The sequence below is a fragment of the Carassius carassius genome, chromosome 38, assembly GCF_963082965.1.
Source record: "Carassius carassius chromosome 38, fCarCar2.1, whole genome shotgun sequence".
NCBI classification, from domain to species: domain Eukaryota; kingdom Metazoa; phylum Chordata; class Actinopteri; order Cypriniformes; family Cyprinidae; genus Carassius; species Carassius carassius.
The window spans coordinates 24,912,149-24,937,149 of record NC_081792.1 but is presented as its reverse complement, the minus strand read 5'-3'; the positions used below and the strand labels follow the sequence as shown (position 1 = coordinate 24,937,149).

The 25,001-nt window shown below is 37.5% G+C and overlaps 1 protein-coding gene across 1 annotated transcript in view; it reads left to right on the top strand.

Moving 5' to 3' along the window:
- Positions 1 to 25,001, top strand: part of LOC132119620 (inositol 1,4,5-trisphosphate receptor type 1-like) — a 118,522-nt gene that overhangs the window by 68,488 nt on the left and 25,033 nt on the right. Inside the window, exons 45-52 of the mRNA XM_059529742.1 lie at positions 18,754 to 18,937; positions 19,053 to 19,303; positions 19,902 to 20,102; positions 21,166 to 21,276; positions 21,363 to 21,458; positions 21,578 to 21,712; positions 23,028 to 23,135; positions 23,869 to 24,061. Of these exons, the coding sequence (XP_059385725.1) occupies positions 18,754 to 18,937; positions 19,053 to 19,303; positions 19,902 to 20,102; positions 21,166 to 21,276; positions 21,363 to 21,458; positions 21,578 to 21,712; positions 23,028 to 23,135; positions 23,869 to 24,061 (1,279 nt within the window). The remainder of the gene's footprint in view (positions 1 to 18,753; positions 18,938 to 19,052; positions 19,304 to 19,901; positions 20,103 to 21,165; positions 21,277 to 21,362; positions 21,459 to 21,577; positions 21,713 to 23,027; positions 23,136 to 23,868; positions 24,062 to 25,001) is intronic.

The window sequence follows — 25,001 nt, the reverse complement described above, 5'->3', positions numbered from 1 at the left end:
GATCACCGCGGACAAGCGGATCACTCGTACTGACCGGAAGTTCTCGGCGTCGAGACCGTAAACAAAGACAGGGAAAGCGTGGAGGGCTGCGTGCTAAGCTAAGGCTAAACCCACATCGACCAGCTCTGCCCAGCATCTTCCTTGCCAATGTACGGTCTCTGATGAACAAGATGGACGAACTAAAGGTCTGGACCCTCACACAGAAATGGCTTATGGACTGTAATGTTATGTTTTTCACTGAAACACGGCTCTGCAATGATGTCCCAAACAGCGTGGTGCATATGGATGGATGCTCTTTCTTCAGGGCTGACAGAGTAGCAGCAACCTCTGGTAAAAACAAAGGTGGTGGAGTATGCATTTATGTTAACAAATCATGGTGTAAAGACTCTGTCATTATTGATACCTACTGCTCTGCTGATCTGGAGTTTCGATTATCAAGTGCAGGCCATTCTATCTACCACGTGAGTTACTTGCATTGTTGCTGCTGCAGTTTATGTACATCCGGACTCTAATGCTAACGTGGCTATGAAAGAACTTTGTGCTGCTATTAGCAAATTACAAACCCTGCACCCGGATGGAGCCTTTATTGTTGCTGGGGACTTCAATCACTGCACTTTGAGATCTGTTCTCCCTAAATTTGTCTCCTGCACAAGGGGACATAAAACACTGGACCAGGTTTATACTAATGTGACTGATGTCTACAAAGTCACACCCCTCCCCCATCTGGGTCAGTCTGACCACCTCTCTTTGTTCCTGCTCCCCAAGTATACCCAGGTTATCAAATGTGTGAAACCTACAATAAGGACTGTTAAAATCTGGCTGGAAGGTGCTGACTCCACTCTTCAACATCAATTCCAGCACACAGACTGGAGTGAGTTTGCTGCCCAGGCCACCACAAACTCTCAGATCAACATTGACAATTACACCAACTCTGTCCTGGAGCACATCAACAGATGTGTGAGCAGAGTGACCACACACAAAAAAATACAAAATTTTCCCAATCAGAAGCCCTGGATGAACAGAGAGGTTCGCCTCCTGCTCAAAGCAAGAGATGCAGCCTTCAGGTCTGGAGACCGGGAGGCTTACAGCTCAGCCAGAGCCAACCTGAGGAAGGGTATCTGCCAGGCCAAACTCACACATAAACAGAGGATTGAAGAACACTTCAATTCTTCAGACCCCCGGCATATGTGGCAAGGCATACAATCTATCACAGATTACAAACCACCTAACTCTGTGCCCCCCTCCAGCTCTGCCTCCCTCCCAGACGAGCTCAATCACTTTTATGCTCGTTTTGATCAAAATAATAAGGAGATCTCACTCAAAGCTGAGCATCAACCCAGTGAACTGCCTCTCACACTCTCCACATCAGATGTTTACTCCACTCTGCGTAAAGTGAATGGTCGGAAAGCAGCTGGCCCTGACGGAATACCTGGTCGTGGGCTTAAAGCCTGTGCGGAGCAGCTGGCTGAGGTCTTCACGGACATTTTCAATCTGTCCTTGGCCCAAACAACGGTCCCCACTTGCTTCAAAACCAAAGCTCTCAAAGCACATTGCCAAGTGCTTTGAGAAACTGGTTGCATCCCACTTAAAATCCTGTCTCCCTGCTACATTAGACCCATTCCAATTTGCCTATCGCAACAATAGGTCAACAGAGGACGCCATCTCAACGGCACTTCACTCTGCCCTCACCCACCTGGACAGTCAGAACACACATGTGAGATTGCGGTTCATAGATTTCAGTTCTGCATTTAATACAGTAATCCCTTCCAAGCTGATCTCCAAGCTCAGCCATCTTGGAATCAGCACACCCATCTGCAACTGGATTCTAGATTTTCTGACTAACAGACCTCAGTCTGTTAAGTTAGATAACCTCTCCTTCTCCATCATCACCCTGAACACTGGAGTGCCCCAAGGCTGCGTACTTAGCCCTCTCCTGTACTCCCTATTCACCCATGACTGTGTTTCTGTTTATGGCTCCAACACCATAATCAAATTTGCAGATGACACCACGGTGGTAGGTCTGATCAAGGATGATGATGGGTCAGCCTACAGGGATGAGGTGCAGCACCTGGCTGTGTGGTGTGCCACCAACAACCTGGAACTAAACACCCAGAAGACTAAGGAGATCATTATGGACTTCATGCGGACTAGGAATCATGCACACACACCCATCTAAATCAACGGAGCTGTAGTTGAGCGTGTGTCGTGTTTCAAGTTCCTTGGCATCCACATCTCGGCAATGACCTCACCTGGTCCCTAAACACCTCCACCCTGGACAAAAAGGCACAGCAGCGCCTTTACTTCTTACGGAGCCTTAAGAAAGTTCACCTCAGTCCCAGGATCCTTGCTGAATTCTACAGCTGTACCATTGAGAGCATACTCACAAACTGCATCTCAGTATGGTACAGCAATTGCTCTGCATCTGACCGCAAAGCACTCCAGCGGGTGGTGAAAACTGCTCAACGGATCACCGGCACCCAGTTAACTTCCATCGAGATTATTTATCAGAAGCGCTGTCTGGGCAGGGCAAGAAACATCATCAAGGATGCCTCTCATCCTAACCATGGACTTTTCACCCTTCTTCCATCCGGCAGGTGTTACAGGAGCCTACGCTCTCGAACTAGTAGGCTCAGGAAGAGCTTCTTCCCCCAGGGCTGTGACACTTCTGAACTCCACACCATCAATCTAACCTGCACCTGCTCTTTTACTGCACTGGTCACAGTACTTAACATACATTATTTGCACTATTCATATTTTACACAGACTGCACATGGTTACTTACCAATACTTTTGCACACTCATCCAACTGTATTTATTACCAATGTTCTCACGTTCCTGCTATTCATAATGTATATATAATCCTTCTCTGCTCTGTTCATAATGTACATACAATCCCTACATTGCATTCATATTTATATTCTGTATATACTCTGATCAATATTGTATATAGCAAGTCCAGTGTACATTCTGTATATCATAGCTTTACTTACTCTGCACTTTTATGTATATAAAACACTATATTCTTGCACTTCTGGTTAGATGCTAACTGCATTTCATTAGCTCTGTACTTGTACTCTGCATAATGACAATAAAGTTGAATCTAATCTAATCTAATATATATATTAGTTTATTTTATGTTTTTGAGAGGTTGTTTTTATGCCTTGAGCTGAGCCTCTCTTCTGCTTTTAATACTCTCACGTCATGTGCAAACCCACAGTGAATTCAGATACTGTAGTAAACAATGATGGTGTCTTGTGATGTGGCACTTGTGTCAGCTGAGCCAGAACAGAGTGATCATGTAAACTAAATCATATCCAGAACCTTTATCTGAATTGGTGTTTTGATGCTAGGTGGGGTTTTTGCATATCTCATATCTGCATAGGAAAGCCGTGTCCTTTCCTTTGAAATGCAGGGTATCCTCCCTTGGTGCAAAACAGGAAGAGGGAAGGAGAGCATGCATAGAACTGAGATAAGAAAACACCAATAAGGCCTTTGCAGCCGGGACAGATAGCTCGGGTCACTGTGGAGTCAGTGGATAAACTGAAGAAAACAAAAACAGCTTGGAGTCACAGATAGATACACAATGAGAGAGGAACTGAAGCTGGCTATTTTCAAGAATAACAACTTTCTTTTTAATTAATATATATTTATAGTAGGTTAAATTTGCTAAAGTAGGCATTATTAGTAAGTACACTAGTGTACTATAGTATTACATGCTCTAAATATTCTTGTCACATGACCTCATGAAGCTGCATGTGTAATTCATTGGTGGCTACTGTATATATATCATTGGAAACAAAAATGGGTAGTTTTAATTTTTTTGTTTTGTTTTGTTTGATCAAATAATAAGACAGGAAAAAGTTTTGGAACCAAAAGATATTTGTCTTGTTTAATCTTTCAATTCAGTTCAAGTTTATTTGTGTAGTGCTTTTGACAATACATACATTTCAAAGCAGCAAATGCACATTTCACGTTGCGGTGCATGTTTATTTGCAATATTTTCATCACTGAAAATGGAAGTTCACATTTAACACATTGCATTCTGGTACACATAATTATTGAGATACTATGTTAGTTTTTATATTTTGAAATTTAATTAATTTTTATTTTTGTATTTTCCATTTTCATTTTAATTCAAGTTAGTTATTTAATATTAATAAGTTAGAAGGTTTAGTAATTTTTGTTTCAGTAATTTAGTATAAAAACTGATTTTGTAATTCTTTATAATAAAAAAAAGTCTATATAGTTAATTTCAGTTTTAAGTTATTTTAGTACATCAAGTTAAATTAAATTAAAATTAGAAATGTTGTTTTGTGAACTACCTTAAATGAAATAAAAATTTAATTTAATTTTATTTTATTTTTAGTTAAGAAAAATAAACCATTTACACCAAAAAAAAACATTTTTGCAAAAGTAGTAATCTGTATATTTTATGCATACAGAAAAAAAGTGCATTGTAATGCTGTATACTGCAGTATTAGTAGTAGTGATAGTATGCTGTTCAGTGACAGTAAGGCAAAGCGAGCACTTGTATCATCAACTGGAGTCAGTCCAGTTCAGAGCAGGGCCACACGTCACTGTCTGCAGACACCCAGCCAGGGGTTTTGTGGGAGCAATGTGGTTGCTATGGCAACCTGGCAAATTGCTAGGCTCGATGCATGGTTGCGCATGGACGAAAAGGTTGATGTCTGGCAATGGAGATAGTCAATGTCAACGAAGGGATGGCTGTTCTGATTGTAGAGCATTTTGATTTTCCGGACTGGCAGAGCTGGTTCCTGTGCTCACCCATGCGTTTTGCATGGGTGCTTTTGTTAATAGGGGCGTTGCATAATTAGCTCTGTTATTAGCATAGATGATACTCCGGCTTCCCAGCAGGAACACGTAGAGGCGCTCACATGACTAGATTACATAAGCCAAGCCCGTGGTGAATAATGCAGAAAACACTCTTGACAGTTCGGTGTCTGTGCTAAATGGGTCACTGTGTTCTTTTCTGATTGAGAGAGAAAAAAGAGAGGAAAGTGATTGAGAGGGACACATACAGGAAACACAAAGAGATAAGTGTCCATAATGACATGAAATGTCCCATAATCGAGGAAGCAGAGCTCTGTTCTCATTATCACTACAACGTGCCACCTTTGTTTACCTTATAAAGGTTGATGGGGTGAGCATAAACTAAAACTGTCAAGAATATGCTTGGGTCATATTTCACCTCGAAATCAAATGAAAATAAGTCAAATAATTATTTTGCAAGAAAATTATACCTGTTTTTTTTTTTCAATTTAAAAATTGCTTACAAAAATGCATTAAGTGCATCATTTTGTTGTTTAAAACAAAATATTTAAAGGGATCGTTCACCTAAAAAAAATTCAAATTCTGTCATCATTTCCTCACCTTCCAATTGTTTAAAACCTTTAATTGTTTAAAAAATTTAGTTAATTTTTTCTGCAGAAAACAAAAGAAGATAATTTGAATAATTTAATATATAATATTTATAAATTTTAGTCTATCGCAAACAAACCCAGAACAGACTAAGAAATGTGCATCTGATGGACATCCGGGCGCTGTAGCCTGTATTTCAGCAAATTTTGCTTCGCCTAGTAATAACATCTACAATACATAAATATAGGCTGATCAATTACTGTTGATTTTTCCAGAGTACACCAAACTTTTTGTTTTTGTAATTAACATGTTTAAATGGTCAAAGCAACACTGCAAACACAGGCGGAGCGCCTTCAGAAGGATGTCGAACTAGGGCTGTCACTTTTGTGAAAAAATCATTTTCGATTTTTAAGACATAAGTGTTCATTAAATCGATTGTAAAATCGATTTTCCATGTCTAAAAAAAAGACGTTTCCTTTTTCAATGTCAAATAACAGATGAATGTAAAGAGCGCGCTGGAAATGCACAAGTCAGCAATATTTCTTAATTACTGGCATGAAGTTTTGTGCAGAATAACAAACAGCAACAGGAGTGCAACATTCTCGAAAAAATATATATGCAGAGGGGACGGCTGCCGTAACAAAAGAAAAACATCACTGCAGGCTTCAACCTAGCTGCATTTATGCATTACAAATTTATTGGACAGGAAAACAAGTCGTTTAACATTTTCGGGGTCCAGAGCAGAGCGTTTTTTATTCACTATATGTCCAGCTGTTGAGAAGACGTGTTCTGACCGCACTGATGTCCCAGGGACACTCAGGTACAGCTGCGGAAGGTGGAGGTATTACTGCCAATTTTCACAAAAGCCGGTCGCTGTCAGCTTGCAATGGTCCTTTTCATAACTTTGAATCTCCTGTAACTAGATGTGCGAATGAGGCGAATTCGCGTCTACCGCGCCGCGAGACCTCAAGACACACGTAAACGCGTCTTTACATTGACTTAACATTGAAATCATTCGCACCAGACGCTCTATTCGCGTTTGGTTTGAACGCAGCATAAGAGGTCGCTTTCGACGTCACTGGGTCTTATAGGCGCGTAAAATTGCTGGTATTTTCTGTTTAACTTTCGCAACGTATACTGCACTTTCGGAATTCTTTATTTTCTTTTTCTGCTTGTTTGTGAGTTTTGTTACATCTATATTTTTTAATTGTTTAATTCTTTTAAAATTAATAGTGTACATATTTGGTTAAAATCGATTCCCTATTTTGATTTTCGAAACTTATTTTGGTTGGTCCGATCGATTGTGCAATCGATTTTCAAACTAAAAGTGACAGCCCTATGTAGAACTATTCTAAGATCTTTTAGAGCTGCTTGGATTAAACTCACTTTTAATTTTCCCTTTATTTTGCATAAAATCATACATAATTTGTAATTGTTAGTAGTCATTATATGCTGTGACAGATATTACAATTGTTACAATTAGAGTACAATTAGAAAAACTACAATTTTGAAGTCATTGATATATGGTCACATGACACATTCTTGACATATTATATGAGATTTACCCGCCGATTCTTTAATTTGCGATAACATGTTGCAAGCCTTTTGCGCTTCAGTGCATTGGGTTAGATTGGGTAAGCATACTTGCAGCACTAAAAGGGTTTTGTGGATAACCTGCATGACACATTTGCAGCCAGTTTGCAAAGTCATTTGGGTGTCTTTTGAAGGATGTGAAGAAACCACATGAAAGAAAGAGAGAACTGGGGGTAGTCTGCACTTGAAATGTGTATGTGTGAGCAGGGTAACATTCTGTTGTGTTAACAGGGGAATTACTGAGTTTACTCATTGTAAATCAGCTTCTTTTAAGAGGATTTATTCTTCTGTCCTCTGCTACACCTTTCTCAGGAAATGCTCTCAGTTTGCAAGTTCTCAAACTCCAGATTCACTTCATTATACAACATCTCTAGGCCAAAATTATACCCAGAATCAAATTAAATAAACAAGAAGCCTGTTTTAGGTTATTTATTTATTTATGTATTGCATTGTGACATTATATTATATTACATTATGTTGTACATTTTATTTTATCCTATATAAGGTTTTATTAAAAATCGTATTTCAGTGAAAGGTGTAAGTATTAATTAAAAATAAATTAACACAGTTAAAGCAAAATTTTAATGAAATTAAAATAATGCCACAATAAAAAAAATAAAAAAGTAATTGTTCCTCAAATATGGGGAATGTTATTTTAACTTCTAATTTCTCTTTTGAGGTCAGATGTAACCCAGACCCATGTTTTCAGGAGATTTCTATTTTAAAAAATTGTGAGTTCAGATTGTGCTTTGGAGATGCTTATTTTCCCTAAAGTATTTTGGTTAGAATATGGACTTGGCAAATCCTTGGAGGTTTGCTAGATCTTATCTCAAGGGTCTTTAAAGGTTAGTTAAGTCAGTAAGCGCAGCATCATCAGCATGACATTGATAAATGGAGCCATGTGATTGGATGACTGTACTAAATGGCCTGCTATGGATGCAGAAGTGAAACGGGTCCAACAACGAACCCTGGGTTTGTGGATTTGGTTTGACGTATTATGCAAAGAATGTGCTGGCCGATCAAAAAGTAATTCTAAGCAAGGATGCTCTTGCTAATGTAAGTTCTTTGGTTACCATACAAGTGGTTTTTTGTGGCTCTGAGTGAATCTGAAACATATCAGAAGATTAATCGCATTACTTTGACTTGCGTAGAGAGGCATTTGTTTGAAAGCTGAACAACAACTGAAGCCAACTGCCCTCAGCAATTTGTTTGTTTACAAAGGTATACTGGGGTGTTCATCAGGATAACACATGCTGTTACCAGGGAAAGGGATAAAGAGGGATTGAAAGCTGAGGAGAGAGAGAGAGGTAATGGACTGAATAATAGGGAAGCAGATAGATTATGCAAAAGTTGAGGGCAGAGCGACCGAAGCAGGCAGAGAGTACGGGGAAGTTTGTTGGTGAACACAAAGAGAAGTGGGACAGGGCAGACCACATGCTGTCTAGCCTCCCCAACGTCCAGATCTGTGAGGAAATGTGTATTTGTATAAGTGTGTACACTTGCTCATGGCTGTACCGCATGCCTAATATGGACTGGCTACTACAATACAGTAAGAACAAGGGACTTTCCCAAACAAGAATAATGTGCGAGGCTGCTTTTGCATGGGCAATGCCAATCAGTGGCACTAAACTTAGTCGCTCTGGACAAACTGACCTGGGCAATGAGGTTCATCTTGCTCCATTTAGCCCTTTCTGTTTGTTTCAGCAGTTAAAAAAAAGAAAAAAGGCTGTGATTGTGTTTTTTCACTTATTTGTTATGGTGATATGTTGCTAAATGTTATGATGGAAAGAACTGAGAGGCTGTCAAAAAGATATTACAGTTTGTTTTCGTTCAGTATAATTTATACATATATCAATATAAACGGTAACGCTTTACAATAAGGTTCATTAGTTAACTATTTTAGTTAACATGAACTAAGCATGAACAATACTTTGACAGCATTTATTAATCTTAGTTCATGTTAATTTCAACATTTACTAATTCATTATTAAAATTAAAGTTGTGCTTGTTAACATTAGTTAATGCACTGTGAATTAACATTAACAATGAACGACTGTATTTTCATTAACTAACGTTAACAAAGATTAATAAATACTGTAATAAATGCATTGTTCATTGTTCATTCATGTTAGTTAATATATTAACTAGCGTTAGCTAATTGAAGTGTTCCCATATAAACTACTGTTCAAATAAGAACTTATAAGAAATGTATACTTGTATATCAGAAAGTATGAATTAAATCGATCAATAGAGACAGAAAAGACATTGACATTGTTAGAGGAAATTCATTTAATGCATTCCTGAATAATGTTTTTCCACGAAAATATTAAGCAGTATGATAAAAATGCTGAAAATTTAGCTTTATCATCATATAAGTAAATTAGATGCCTCTGGTGTTTTAAATTTAAATAATATTGCATTTTATTTTCTTTTATATGATATTTAATCTTTTTGTTAATGTACAACACTGCTTTATAAATGATGTTTTTATATAATTCGCAAAACAAGAAAATATATATTTATAGAAATTCATTGCTGTATGATATTTATGCATGCATCATTGACGTCAACAATTCTAATGGCGATCACCTTTAACACCTAACTTTGCACCAGCAAACAATTAAATTTAATTGCAATTTTTAAATGAAATTAAACATTTGAATTATATTCCTTTAAGAATTGTTTGATTTGCAAAAATTGCATTTGGCACGACTAGGCCTCAAGTCTGCGTTGATCATTGCTATTCCAGAGTCATCTGAAAGTCTAAGGCTGCCATTGAAAAACGATGAGGTCACAGGATACATGAGATCCAATTTCACATACTTGAAGCGTCCCACAATGAACTGAGTAGACATAAATAGGGAGCATGGAAATAATCACCATGAATTATGAATCCATTGGCGCTCAGTTCGAATACAGGCCTGTGTTCTTAGAACTCTATACTGTAAAACCTCCAGGCCAGACAGAAGTCGGAAGGGCAGACGGGACTTCATCTGTGTTGAGTAATGCTCAAGTAGGAGTGGGAAGGAGCGAGAGACAGCGAGAGTACAGTGCAAAAGCAGAGTGTGTGAGAACAGCCGAGTTCTGGATGACCTGTGACGGAAGCCATCGCCCACACGCTCTACAGCAAGTGGGCAGCAAGCACACACAATCTTCCGCTATGACATCAGTGTATGCATTCCTCTGTGTCAGAACAATGTAAAACACTCACATCCAACATTCTAGAAGATCATATATATACTCACAGAGCCAAAGTCCATTTATAAAATGCTCATTAATAATCAACCTTTTTTAATGCAGCATGTCAAAGATTGCGCAAGGGAGTGGAAAGCAAACACAAGGCCACCATGAATTTGCCATCAGGGTTTTATTTTTTAAGTCATAGATTATTATGGGATAGGTTTTCAGTGAATTGCATGGGTCAAATTTTTTGCAAAAACAATGCCGTTGATTAGTTGAAATTATTGTTATTATTTTATTATTATGCTAGCAGAAAAACCGCAGTGATATGAGAAACTGGTTGCAGAGGACAGAGATAATTGAAGTAGCTGCCCATCATTATTCTAAAATATTTGACTGTAGAATGTCGTGACTTACCAATCAGAATCAAATATTCCAGAGTCTCACATCTTAAAGAGATAGTTCTAGTATTGTTATTGTTAACTAAAACTCAGATTGTTAATTTCATTTCTCTCTATATATAGAGAGAGAGGTATATATTTCATGGTGATTAATTACACAAAAAGGGAAATATAATTATTCATTTCCCACAAAAAGGGTAATATCTTTATCTATTTATATCTATATATCTATATCTATATTCCCACAAAAAGGGAAATCTATCTATCTATCTATCTATCTATCTATCTATCTATCTATCTATCTATCTATCTATCTATCTATCTCCCTTTTTGTGTGATTAATCGACATGAAATTAAGCACATACCATTTTTCTTGTACAAGTTAATTTACTATATCCAGCAAGGTAAACCAAAAGATTGAAGGGTGATTCTTACAGAAACTGTATTTTCTACATGCTTATTTTAAAATTCATTTAGATGTGTTTTCAAAAAAGGACATTTTGAGAATCACACACATCAAAAAAATCAGGAACAACTTTTCAGAATTCATAGTGTGTAGTACAGTAGACAAGTGGAGTTGCAATCCTCAGCCATCAACACTTTACTAGAGAGAAGCTGGTTTGCTTTACTCAGCCTATTATAATTCAGCTATCAAACTGCCCAGCTATTTCACTTCAGCACCGCATTTCACACACACACACACACACACATACACACCACGAGAGCAAATGAGGATTAGCGCATGTAGCCGGTGAAGTCTCCTTCCATAAACAGACGTACATTGTCTGCAGATATAAGGTATTTTATTGCACTTTAACAAGTAATCTGAACGGTCTATATTTGTGCCATATTTTAAACAAGCCCTCACTAACTGAGTGTAATACCACAGTTATGTTAGAATGCATCTCTTTCTTGTTTCTGTGGCGGTGCGCCGCTCTCGTCATAGGGTGCGTGGTACCGTGCGCTGTATGACTGATGCATCAGTTCAATTCAACTTTAGCTACTCCAAATATATGAACTTACCTGTTTTGAATACTTTATATTTAACTAGTTCGTTTATGTCCAATATTAGTATTAAACTGTTTGATTTTAAATGAAATCTAATATTGATTTTCACCGTTGACTGATTTTGCAGAACATTTAGACTGATAACTTCCATGCACAGATGCGTAGTCACAGGACGCACAATTTGACAGTTGCATCCGACTATATATGAACTAGCGGTTTTAAATACAGTATTTTACATTTAACGTTAGTTTATCAGTATGTTGTAAAGTATATTTTTTCGATTATTGATGATTCCATAGGCTCTCCCTCGTGCACCTGCGCGGTTTAAAACACCAAATAGTTATGCTATGGCAGAGTCTCTCTCTTGCTCCACCCATGCACGATAATATAGTGTATCGTCGATCTGATCTGATTTGAAAAGTGACCATTTCGCTCAACACTAGGGCTGCACGATATTGGGAAAAAATGACATTGCGATATTTTATTTTTCTGCTATATATATTGCGGTATGAAATCTAATCAAATTTTTTCTTACAAAGAAAAATGGGGTGAGCACACTTACATACTCATTTTAAATGATTTAAACACCAACACCATCATGTCAATTGATTAATATGCGTGAAGGAGAGAGAGCAAGACAGCGCTCGTGTTGTTTGAAGATGGTGAGCGTGCGGCCGGGGCTTGCTCTCTCTCTCTCTCTCTCTCTCTCTCTCTCTCTCTCTCTCTCTCTCTCTCTCTCTCTCTCTCTCTCCCTCGGTCTCTCTCTCTCCCTCTGTCTCTCTCTCGCGCACTCTCTCTCTCTCTCCCTCTCTCGCGCACCCTCTCTCTGTCGCGCTCTCTCTCTCTCTCTCGCGCTCTCTCTCTCTCGCTCTCTCTCGCTCTCGCTCTCTCTCGCTCTCGCTCTCTCTCACATTCTTAAAGGGCTGGGGAGCAGCTGGCCCATACGGTTAATGAATAACGGATCAACTACGACAGCCTACATCGCACATCCTGCGATGTGACTATCATGGATTCATACATCGCGATATCGATGCTTAAACGACACATCGTGCAGCCCTACCCAACACTACAACATATATGGATTTTTTTTTTGTTTGTTTTTAATGACCCGCCCCAACCCGACCCGCGGGTTATGAGACGACCTGCACATCACTAATGCACACAGTGTAGCCTTGCGCTTGCGCGCTTGTGACAGAAACGAAGAGACAGCTAGCTGCCCTGCTGGAGTTACGTCAGTGGACGCCGGTGGAGCTATGTGGCAACATATAAATGGTTTAACAAAACCTGGTGAGCAGACAACACACAAGAGAAAACCTGATGATGAAACCAAAAAGGAAGAAGAGAGAAAGAAAAACAAAAGACTTTTCAACAAAAAGTGGAAGTCAGGTCGAGAATAGCTGGTATATGATATGGGAGTATATTCACAACAACAAAAATGTGGCTAGTAAAAACTTTCTAACTAAAATTTAAATTCTAACTAATAAAAAAAAAAAATAATATATATATATATATATATATATATATATATATATATATATATATATATTGGTGAACTATCTCTTGAAGCATTCTTATTTGGCTTTACAACATACAGTATGCTGCCTCTTAGTCTGTTTTACAAAAAGAACATGACTCATTCATTTGAATGCAGGAGATGTGCCATGTGCATGTTGCCGGCACAGACATGCGCACGTATGGCTCGGCGATTTCCTGAGAAAAGTATAAATAGAAATGTGTTACCAGCTCCCGGGAGAGGAAAGATGGGTCTCCATCCTTGAGCCTTAGAAATTGGCCCTCAGATTGATATCCAAAGGTCACAAGATCCAAAGATGTTTAATTTTTTTATTGCAGTTCATCATCTGCTCAGGTTCTGACTCATGGCTGCATTTTGAACCTCATCATTGATGTTTACAAGAGAGGAGAGGCAGATTAATGACAATATTGCTTTTTTGAACTCAAACCTTGGCTCTTGTTTTAGTCAGGCCTGTTATGTAATGTTGGAAAAATGGCGTCAGGTGTAGTGAACTAGGTTCCTGAAACCTACCGAGGTCACGTCACACCCTGCACCTGTCGCCTGCCACATAAGTGCACGCACCTCGGTTAAACATTAGCTTTTGACCTATATAACAAACCCAATGTGTGTGTGTGTGTGTGAGGGGGAAGTGTGTTTGTCTATTATGACCTATAAATATTTACATACTTTTTCAGACTTTGTCACAGTTGGTGTTGTCCTTGGAGATGTTCTGTGCACTTGAAGTTAGATGTTTAAACATCTCTGTTTTTGCCCACGGGCCTCTTGGTTACCGTAAACTCCAAACAGCCCCTCAAGACACGAGCAGATGCACACGAGCGTAATGAAGAACAGCAGGTGTGGGTGCTATTACGCTAGCACTCAAGGCATGTCAGAGTGTGTTTAAAGCCGACCTCGGCTGTATTTACATCCAGCTTATTTAACCCCGTAAAGCCTGAATTTTTTTAAGGATCAATTTATTGAAAGGCAAAATATATATAATAATTTTTTTTTAATAAAATTAAATCTGTTGGAATAGAAATTATATAAATTAAAATAAATCAGAAAAATTAATTACAAGATAATGTATAAAAAAATATTATGTAGAAAAAATACAAAAATCAATTATAAAAAAAAATCATCAAATGGATATAAATATCAGTTGTCACTCTAAATCTTCCAATAATGTCTTGGTAATATAATATTTAGATGCTTAGTTTTATCATCAAGTCTCTGTAGTTTTGATTGTGGATTGTTTAATTTTTTGTTTGTTGCAAAACATATTATGCAATCCAATGTATATTTGATACTTTTTTAATAAATAAATTATGCATGGATAATTAAGTAAACCTAATCCCCCTCAGTCCAGTAAGTGTTCATCTTGAAATATTACAAATGTTATAAAAGTTATCTTTATTTTGCAAAAATCATTAAAAACTTGAAGGTGGATGTTTTTAGAATCATACCGAAAGGCAAGTATAAGGTATCAATCAGACGACAGAAGGCATGCAGATTCACTTCTGATCATGTTGATACTTTAGAGGCCTTAGAAATTTGCATAGCAAATATAATACAGTAGGCTTTATAAGGTTAACCCCCTCTCCATCTTTTATTATCATGGTCTTCCTCATGTGGCATTTTAGTGCTCTCTAATGGATTTAGTAAGTGCACTTAAAATCCTTAAGTGGATGTGTCGTATTGCAAACTTTCCTTCAGCTGCTGTTGTGAAACTGCTGTTGAAGTGTGAAGGACGTGCTGTGTAGCAGTTAATCAACATCTCCCCGCATCCCCAGCCGCTGCCGAGCGAGCCGTTCCCGTGGTTACCAGGGCGGGTGGGCACAACGACAGCACCGATTGAGCTTGCGCTTATAAATAGATCTTGCATAACATCCTCTTGTTGATGCCAAGAGCTCAGATAGACGAGAAGAGGACAGAGGGGGGGAAGCAGTAGCTGCTTGACCTTTTGATGCTGCTATTAGGGAACTGCAGCTGCCCACATTAACCTGCCCATGCAGCATCTACTTCCTGTCAGGCCGTGGCTGGTCACCTTGTCTGGATAGACTTGATGTATAACAATCTGACATGCTTGTAGAAGATATGATGAGTTTGAGGTGTATGATAATGTAATTTATTCCTGTGATGTAAAACTGAAATTTCGGCATCATTACGTCAGTCTTCAATGTCACGTGACCCTTTGATGATTTGCTGCTCAAGAAACATTAGATGTTGAAAAACTATTTATTTGCAGTAGAAATCTTTTGCGACATTGTAAATGAACAATTTCATGTAGGAGTTTGTTCTTTAAGTCACCAGTTCATGATACAGCGCCATGTGCACTTTTGTCATACGGCACATAAAGGTCAGGCAGAAGTCAAGCATGTCTGTTAGAGCACCGAGCTGATCGCATGTGGCTTGTACAACATTAGAAACTTTTACATCGATTCCAGCTATATTATTTACTATTTATAATACTATTTAGATTATATACTATTTAATTTATATTTTATTTGTTTATTTATTCATTTGTATCTACAAATGTTTTTATTTTTTGCATTTATTTTTATTTTTCAAATATATTATGTATATTTAAATTATTATTATTTATACATTTATTCGTTTTTAATATTTTTATTTAATTATTTATTTGTTTATTCATTAATGTTTCTGCATTTATTTTTATTACTTTTTTTAATTATATATATTTAAAAAAATTTACTTTTTTAATACATTTATTTGCTTTTATATTTTACTTAAACATTTATAAATGATCAATTACATTAATTATATCTTTTTATTTTATATATTTATTTTTACTTTTAAACAGTAGAGCTATAATATATTTTAAGGTGACTTCAGCTGAGGCTAAGATGTTCAAGTTCAGCTAAATGTTAATAATAATGGCTAATAATAATGGCTTTGCAATGTAAGCATCACAAAGAACTTAAACAAACATTAATTATTAATTATTCTATAAACCAGGCTTAAAATGAAACATTCAGTTTTGTAAAATGTTACAGGGTTCCCTGTTCCATCTTTTTATCCACTAGGGGGTCATTGGTCGGAAAAACCTCGAAGACTCTTTTCTAACACCTGGAAAACACTTTCCATGCTTATTTTCCCAATCTTTCCGCTGTTTTCCTGCATGTACGTCATATGGCAATCATGTGTTGACATGTTAAGTGCAGCGACGCATCTGATGTGGCTGTCTTGTTTATGAGAGCAGTCATGAGACTTGCACATTTGAATGCCGTAATGCTCTAAACTCCACTTCTCCTCTGCTCCAGGTCTTACATAACCTGTTGATTTGCTTAGCATTTTAATCTGGCTCTGTGTCAGGACTGCCTTCAATTAACTTCAGTGAGCAGCTTTTAACAAAGAGGTCATTCACTGAAAGAAATAGTTTTTGTTTTTTTTAGTTTTTTTTTTCAAATGCACCTTCTTCAACGACGTTCTGAGGTTTTCTGGATGTGCTGGGGCAGATTAATCATTTTTTAAGTATGTCTCCTTTGTGTAAATGTGTGTTGGGTGTGTTGCGTTTCTCATTCGCTTGCTGTTGTTTGAAAGAGGCCTGAATGGCTGCGTTCACTGTTAACCTGGAAAGAAGGCTGGTTATGTAACAGGATTTCAAAACTGCCCCAGAATTCGGCAGATAACTTGCACTCCTCACCCTCCCTCCTTGTGCCGCGCATCACACACCCACTCCGTGCCTGTTTGGCTTGAGAAAAGTAGGGCAGGATTTTCCTCTGTGCTCCTCTCCCCTCTTTTTTTCCCCTGTCGTCCTGTGCGAGCGTGCATGAGCAGTCGCTCACTGCTATCCCCTCCACCACTCAGCTGATTACTGACTTACGTAAGAAAAAAGAAAAAAAAGTAGGACAGGATATACCAGAGAATAACACTACATAACCAGTGGGATACTTTTATTCATAGAAGGAAGTTGAAAGTTTTCCTTTAATATTTAAATTGGAATGGTGTATTATTAAATTGCAGTTCAGCACCTAATGTTTGTGTTCAGCAGAAAATCAAACCTTTTGAATGAACACAAACCGTGTGAATTATGTGCTTGTTTGTGAAAATTCGTCGACTGTGCCAGACCTTGCAGGGCTTGGGACGGTGTGGAGACAGATGGTGTAAAATCAGGTGAGCTGAGGGAGGCACTCCAGGTTATTTCCGTGGTAATTGCTGTGAGTGTGTGTGTGTCGGGCCGCTCGGAGAGGCTTATGTAACCGCAGTGGTGTGAGTCTGGCTGGCAGTAAACAGGGTGGAGGGGAGGGAGGGACATGAGAACTCTGCTTAGGAGCATGGCTGCTGACTTAACTCCTTATGCACTGGCACAGGAGTGGCACATGCACATGAAAATGTATAATGGGAATCAAATTTCCCCTGACTATTTGAGATATAAGATTATACATAAGTATACAAGTGAAATGTAAAATACTAAATAATTTAAATATATATAAAAAAAAATTTAATTTGATATATATAATAAAAAAAATTATATGCAATTATTTAGAATTATTTATTGTATATTATTAATTTAAAGTTATATATATTGTCTGTAGACAATATCTATGTTTGTATATAATTTGTAAATGTTTTACTAATTAATAAAAGTTATAAATATAATTATTATCATTATTAATTAATAAACCAAAAATTATGGACGAACACACACACTTAATATTTTTTAGAAATTAAAATATATATATATAAAATAGAAATTAAATATATATAATAAAGAAATAAAATAAGTAATATTAATAGTTATATTAGTGCTGTCAAAATGTATGTGTTAATGCATGCGATTAATTTGTTCACTATATTAATTTAAAATATTTAATACAATTAACACCGGACCGAAGCTTGGGTTGGCCACTCCACTCACAACTGCTGCTTCTGTTGTCTCTTTGTTTTCTTGAAAGAATTGTTTATTTAGACACAGAACGTCTTTATGATCAAATCAAATGGGAGTCTTTTCAGACGCACACTCCAACATCACCTCAGCGACAGGTCATAGTCCAACGAGTGTGGAAAAGGTACAGGTGAAGACGGAGCTTCAGTAGAACAACAGTGAACTGCAGTCAGATAAGATGTTGTCAGGCCATATGTCAGTAAAAATGATTTTTCCTGTCTTGGAAAAATCGCTAAAAGTCACTGCATGCATGTGAGTATTTGTTGTATATGAGTCAAATTTAAGAACATGTCTATATAATGCAGTGGTTTTCAAAACTGTTCCAGTCTCCCTTATCTAACACAGCTGATTCAACTCATCAGCTCATTAGTACGTTAAGACCTGAAGAGGGTCAGAAAAGGTAAAGAGTTGTGAGAAAATACGATGCGTGTCAGATCTGCTTCATGTTCAGCAGCAGCTCTTAAAGCAGCCGAAAAACCAGCTGCTGTGATGTTTGTCAATCAAAAAAGAAAGGAAATCAATAACTTTTTTTTTTTTGTAGCTTTAAGGATTCATCTATATTTAATTTAGAATTTAGTGTCTGATGACTTTATTAAATTTATGTAGATTGATTTTTAGACTGGCTGAAGGGCACAGGTAATAAAATATGACATTTATTTTTTTTATTTAGAGGAAAAAAAAAGTTACAATCTCTCCCATCCTCTCTTTTCTATTCATTTACAGTATGCTAACTCTTTGTTTTTTTTTTTGTTTTTTTCTACCTATGCCTCCAGCGGTCATTTTTCTGCCGTCTGACAGGCGACAGTAAGTCAGAGAAGTTTTTTAAAGTGTTTTATGAGCGGATGAAGCTGGCCCAGCAAGAGATAAAGGCAACTGTGACGGTGAACACCAGCGATCTGGGCAGCAAGCGCAAAGACGAGGACACCAACGAGAAGGACACCCAAACACGCAAGAAAGGTCAGGGCTCAGCACACCTGACCATAAACTACACATACCACTACATGTGATTATGTGTACAGTTATACCATGATGTTACATCGTACTAAACAAATATAACCCTACCCATTTTCAGTCAAGGAGGTTGCAGTAGTAACCGAGGAAGTGCGAGAGCAACTTATTGAAGCTTCTACTGTCACTAAGAAAGCCTTCACCACTTACCGAAGGGAGGCTGATGCAGATGAGCATCTGAATGTGGCGGAGGGGCTGAGCAGCTCAGGAGAGAAGAACCAGGATGACAATGAGATGAGCGTGATCATAACCATCATGCAGCCAATCCTGCGCCTTCTGCAGCTCCTTTGTGAGAACCACAACCGTGAACTGCAGGTCAGCTGCTGTACTAGAGAATATAGTGAGAAACTTAGCATTGATAGTGCTAACTAAGTTTCCCAAATGTTGCTAACAAAAAAAAGTAGCCTATCCAGTTATTGTAGTTACATGGTAATTTCTCTAAGGAACTATGTTCATATTCAATAGATCATATTCATTCAACTCAACATTAAATGTTATTTGGAAGCCGTTTTATTTTCCTAATGTGGTGTTTTCTCAGTGAAAAGGGATATTTGAGAAAGAAACTGTAGCAAGGTGCTTAATTTCATCCATCAGTGACTGGTTAAATTGGGAAAAGTGGATAGCAGAAAGGATTGAGCAATTAAAGGTTCATAAACTTTGTTAGCTGAAAAGGCGGATGGTTACATCATAAACATGTTTTTACTATTTAACCTCTTGGATCTGACATTCTCAAAGTCCTTGAAGAAAAAAATACATATGAAAGAAATCTGAAACCCCTTTTTGTTCCAAACAATTATGATTGTCAAATCATACTAAGAGTTCTATTTTGAGTCTGCTTCTTTTTTGCTCTAATATGACTTATAAATACAAAAGCATGTCCCTCATTTCCTGTTTTTTCTTGCTTGTGTTCTAGAACTTCCTTCGCTGTCAGAACAACAAAAACAACTACAATGTGGTGTGTGAGACACTGCAGTTCCTTGATTGTATATGTGGCAGCACTACAGGAGGTCTGGGGCTGCTGGGGCTTTATATTAATGAGAAAAACGTCGCTCTCATAAACCAGACTGTGGAGAGCCTGACAGAGTACTGCCAGGGCCCTTGCCATGAAAACCAGGTGGACCTGACACATCCACACCCTCTTCTATTCCAAACTCTAAAGAAATGGTTCATCCAAGAATGAAAATTCAGTTGTCATTTACTCTCACCATAAAAGCATCATAATATTATTTTATGAATAAGTGAGCACTGGATTCAAAGTCTACTTAGGCTTGTGATGATTTTGGGAAACGTTACTCTGAACAGTCTTTAATCATTCAGACGGGATACATTGGTTCTTTTGTGAATTAGATGTCATTTGTAAATCTCTTCTTGTCTCATTAACTCAAAACACCAAGGAGGGTAAATGATGGCAGAATTTTAATTATTGATTGAACTTTTACTTTGAGATTATGCAGCCTTAGATGCACATACACTATATATCCTCTATTGTCTACTCAAAATGATGGCAAAATGTTTCTTTGTGTTTCGGGCTGGGCATTATGCAACTTTTCCTAGGACATTCCTAATGGGGCTGATTATCATCATTGTCCTACTTTTCTACGAGGAAATGTATTGTACTTGTATGATGACAATGTGCTTTTGTCCTGTAATGATAAGATGATTAGTCTCTCACTGAAGCAATCTGTTCCAGGGCCATAATTGCTTAATTGCAGGTTGATTTACATATAAAACATTTTTTTTTTTTTTTTTTTGGCCGACATTTGTTTCAATTGTTTAGCCTTTTAATGCTCAATTCTGTAGCTTATTTTCACTTCTAAAAAATTATATTCTTAATATAGAACACAATTGAAAAGTTATATCATTATTTAAATGTTTCTTTCTTATATATATATATATATATATCTATATAAGAAAGATGCATTAAATTGACCTAAAGTGACAGTCAAGTCTTTTGCATTATTTTAAAAATAAATCAATAAACATTCTGTTGAAAAATGAAAAAATTCAGCTTTGTATCACTGGAATAATTTACATTTATAAATTATTTTAAATTAAAAAAAGTTATTTTTAATTGTTATAATATTTTACACTTTTCTTTGGATTAAAATAGCCAAAAAAAGTCTTACCAAAATCAAACTTTTGAATGGTAGTATATATTTAACATCTTTTCCCTTCAGAATTGTATTGCCACGCATGAATGTAATGGCATTGACATCATCATCGCTCTCATTCTCAATGACATCAACCCTCTCGGAAAGAAGAGGATGGACTTGGTCCTGGAGCTTAAGGTGTGAGAACACTTCCACAGCATTATGGGATATGTAGTTTTCACTTTAGTCCAAAATAATTGATGTGAATCGACTCTTTGTTGCAGAATAACGCCTCAAAACTGCTACTTGCCATCATGGAAAGCCGCCACGACAGTGAGAACGCGGAGCGAATCCTGTATAACATGAGGCCTAAAGAACTGGTGAATGGCACTTTAAATTGAAAACACATCTTTCTCTGGTTGCAGTGGGCAGATTTTCTGTTTTGCATTTGGTGACAAACCATCTACTGTCATTATTTAAATGTTTGGTTGGTGTACAGGTGGAAGTGATCAAAAAGGCCTACATGCAAGGAGAAATTGAGGTAGAGCACAACGATGATGATGAGCATGGTGAGGAAGAGCACGCTGCTTCTCCACGAAATGTGGGTCACAACATCTACATCCTGGCCCATCAGGTGATGCACACAAATATGCACTTTCACTTTCACTGTGTTCAGTGTGTCATATGTCTGGATTATATCACCTCTTCCCCTCCCCTGTGTGCTTCAGTATAGATATTCTGCCTAATCACGTAATTATCTGGGTCATCTTTTAAGGATCAATTATATAACCATGTTAGGAGTGGTGCAGCTTTTCCACCGGCCCTCCAAATGACACTGTTTGGCATCAGGAGTTGGTGAATGAATAGACCAGGGAACAAAAAGTATGTTAGACAGGCCCCTTAGATTTAGTTTTACCCAAATAATAGAGAAATATGCTTTTGCAGGTTGGGGCTGAAAAGCTCAGTCCATCTGTGGTGGCTGCACTGGCCGTGTTTTTTAAACAGAGTTTATTGGTTCATTGCTGGGCTTTGACCCTCAGTTGTTATCGTAATTGGGCCATTATGAAAATTCTGAATGGCTGTTTATTGGAAAAGGAGATCAAGGGCCAGGTTTACTAACAGCTTGCGCCAGCGCCAGCGTGTTAAACAAATACTGTCAGGATTTAATAAAGACTTAGCAGTGAAAAGGCATCAACGCAGTTATTTTTGCACTTGACCTTATTGAATATGAAAAAATACAGAAAAATACAATTCAATAGATGTAAAGTGGCTGTCAAAGTCTATTTATTTTTTGTTTAATTTCCATATGTTTAAGCAGTGGTCAGATTCCTTATTATAGAATTTGCATTTAGGCCAGCAGCATAATTCTTTTTGTAGAAGAACTGTCTTCTTCTACAGTAATTTTTCTCATTCAGATAAACGACTGTAAATGAAAGGCCAACAGTTTGAAGAAAATATCCCAGAACAAGTTAAAAGTTAAATAATCTGCATGTTTATAGCTACCCGAATAACATCATATACTGAGCTTTGTTACCGTCAAAGTAAAGTAAGAATGTTAAAAAAATGCACCATTGCAGGTAACTAAAGTTTCAAAGCATCAGACTTTTGTGTTGCAGTTGTGACGCTGTGTTATTTATCATCATCTAAAGTTTTAGATTGGTAAAATGTTTCATGATTTTTGCTTAAGGTATGGGTGTAATGATTACAATGGTTTATTATAGGATTAAGGAATGAAACCTTTTATGTGAACAGTACAGCACATTTGACATCATATTCCGAAACATTCATAGATTAGGTATGTTATTATTTTACAGTAACCTACGTATTTCGCAGGTATGAGTTCAGGTTTGCGCTCTTTTTTTTTCAAGCAAGCATTTCTCAGACAGGCGTTGAAATGAAAACAATGAAAACAAGCACAGCCTCATCCCTTTTTCCACATGCACCCGCAGTTAGCCAGACACAACAAGGAACTCCAGGCCATGCTGAAGCCAGGAGGGACGTATGGGGAGGGTGATGAAGCTTTAGAGTTCTATGCCAAACACACAGCACAAATCGAGGTCAGTGGTGTCCATCTATATTGGCCATTATTCATACAGCATCCATAGTTTCTCTGACTTGAGTACACAATCATCACTATTAATATTGTTAATTTGTAAAATAAAAAAAAACTGACGTTTATGCTACGGACATAAGTGATTAGATTTACAATTTTCACCTGGTGAACAATTTATTTTGTGTTTTGTGTTTTATTTTGTGTTGGAGCAACCAGAATGTCATACTTTTTTTACCCAGAACATACTAAAAATCCTCAGAAAACCTTAGCAATTACATAGCATAGCAACAGAAAAAAAAAGAAGTCATAGTACGGCAAGATTTGTTCATACGTATACAATTTTAATTGCTATATGTTGTTTTTATCTTAAATAAATAGCTCTGTCCCTTATAGTATGGTTACATTTACCATTGCTTTGCAAAAATATTGCAGGCAAAGTCCCATATGAGTTTTGCATAATGGCAAAAAAAAAAAAAAAAAAAAAATTCTACACAGATTTCTCTCCTGTATACTTTTGTTACATAAATTCACCAAGTAGATCAACAGAAAGCTGCTTGGTTTGATAATGACTTTTTGACATTGGATAGTGGACCTTTCTTTACCTTCGAAAATTTGCTGGAATGTGATTGCACCATAAGAGGTGACAAGAAAAAGCCAAAACAGCAACTCTGTTTGTAAGTTCTAACCACCACTATAGCCAATCCAGACTGCTTTCAACATCTGTTTTTCTCTTACAGATCATCCGCCTGGATCGCACAATGGAGCAAATTGTTTTTCCCGTCCCCAACATTTGCGAATTTCTGACCCAGGAGTCCAAACTCCGCGTCTATTACACCACGGAGCGTGACGAACAGGGTAGCAAGATCAATGACTTCTTCTTACGCTCCGAAGACCTCTTCAATGAGATGAACTGGCAGAAGAAGCTGCGAGGTACTCAAGAGGCCACTGGTAACGCAAACTCCGTGCCTTGTGCGTGCGCACTCCCTTCCTCTACAACCTAGTAAGCTGCTTTACACGCCCTGTCCACTCCCTCGGCCTCCAGGGACCCATCAGGGCTCTTTTCATGCAGTGTGCACCACTTTTGGGTACCGGGATGCATGCCTCACCCTGACCCCTCAAGCCAGGGCAGTGGGGAGGGGGTGTAAACATTAACTTACATAAGATAGACAAGATAAAACCTGTAACTAAAAATTGTTAAGGCTTGCTTAAGATTTTAGTTTTATGTGTCTTTGAAGGATTGGGAAAGAAAGAATAAAGATCAGGGTCAGGGAGAAGTGTAAATGGATCCCAAACAAAAACACATGGTGGCTTACATCACAAAAGCTGATTACAGAAATAAGATGAGCAAGGGATCAAATAAACAGATTATGGGAAGAAAGAAACTCTAAAACCCATTTTCCACCAACCGGGTGCTGGTGACCAATCTGGAACCATTTCCAACTGGCTCCGCACCAGCCCTTAAAGCCTGCTTGAACCAGAAACTGATCAAAGATCGAGGTTGGGATAATGACCACGCTGAATTGGGATGTCAAAGTACTAGAATATATATAAAATAAAATAAAAAAAAATTCTCAGAGGTACAAATAACTGATTCAATTACCCAGTACCTGTGCACTTTTGATTGTTATATTAAACTGTTGCATTTCGAAATTCCGCTTCTGTGGAAAACATTTAAAAAGGTGAGGCAATGATGGTAGAAAATGGGTTATTTGGAAAAGGATAAGAGTTCTCAGACAGGAAGAGCATGAGGTAAACCGCAATAACAAGATAAAACCTGCAAGATAAGGATCTGAACCATGTCAAAAAGCAGATTGACAGATGGAGGGTTTTGCGACAGCTGTTTTTTTTTTTTTTTTGCATGGGACATTTG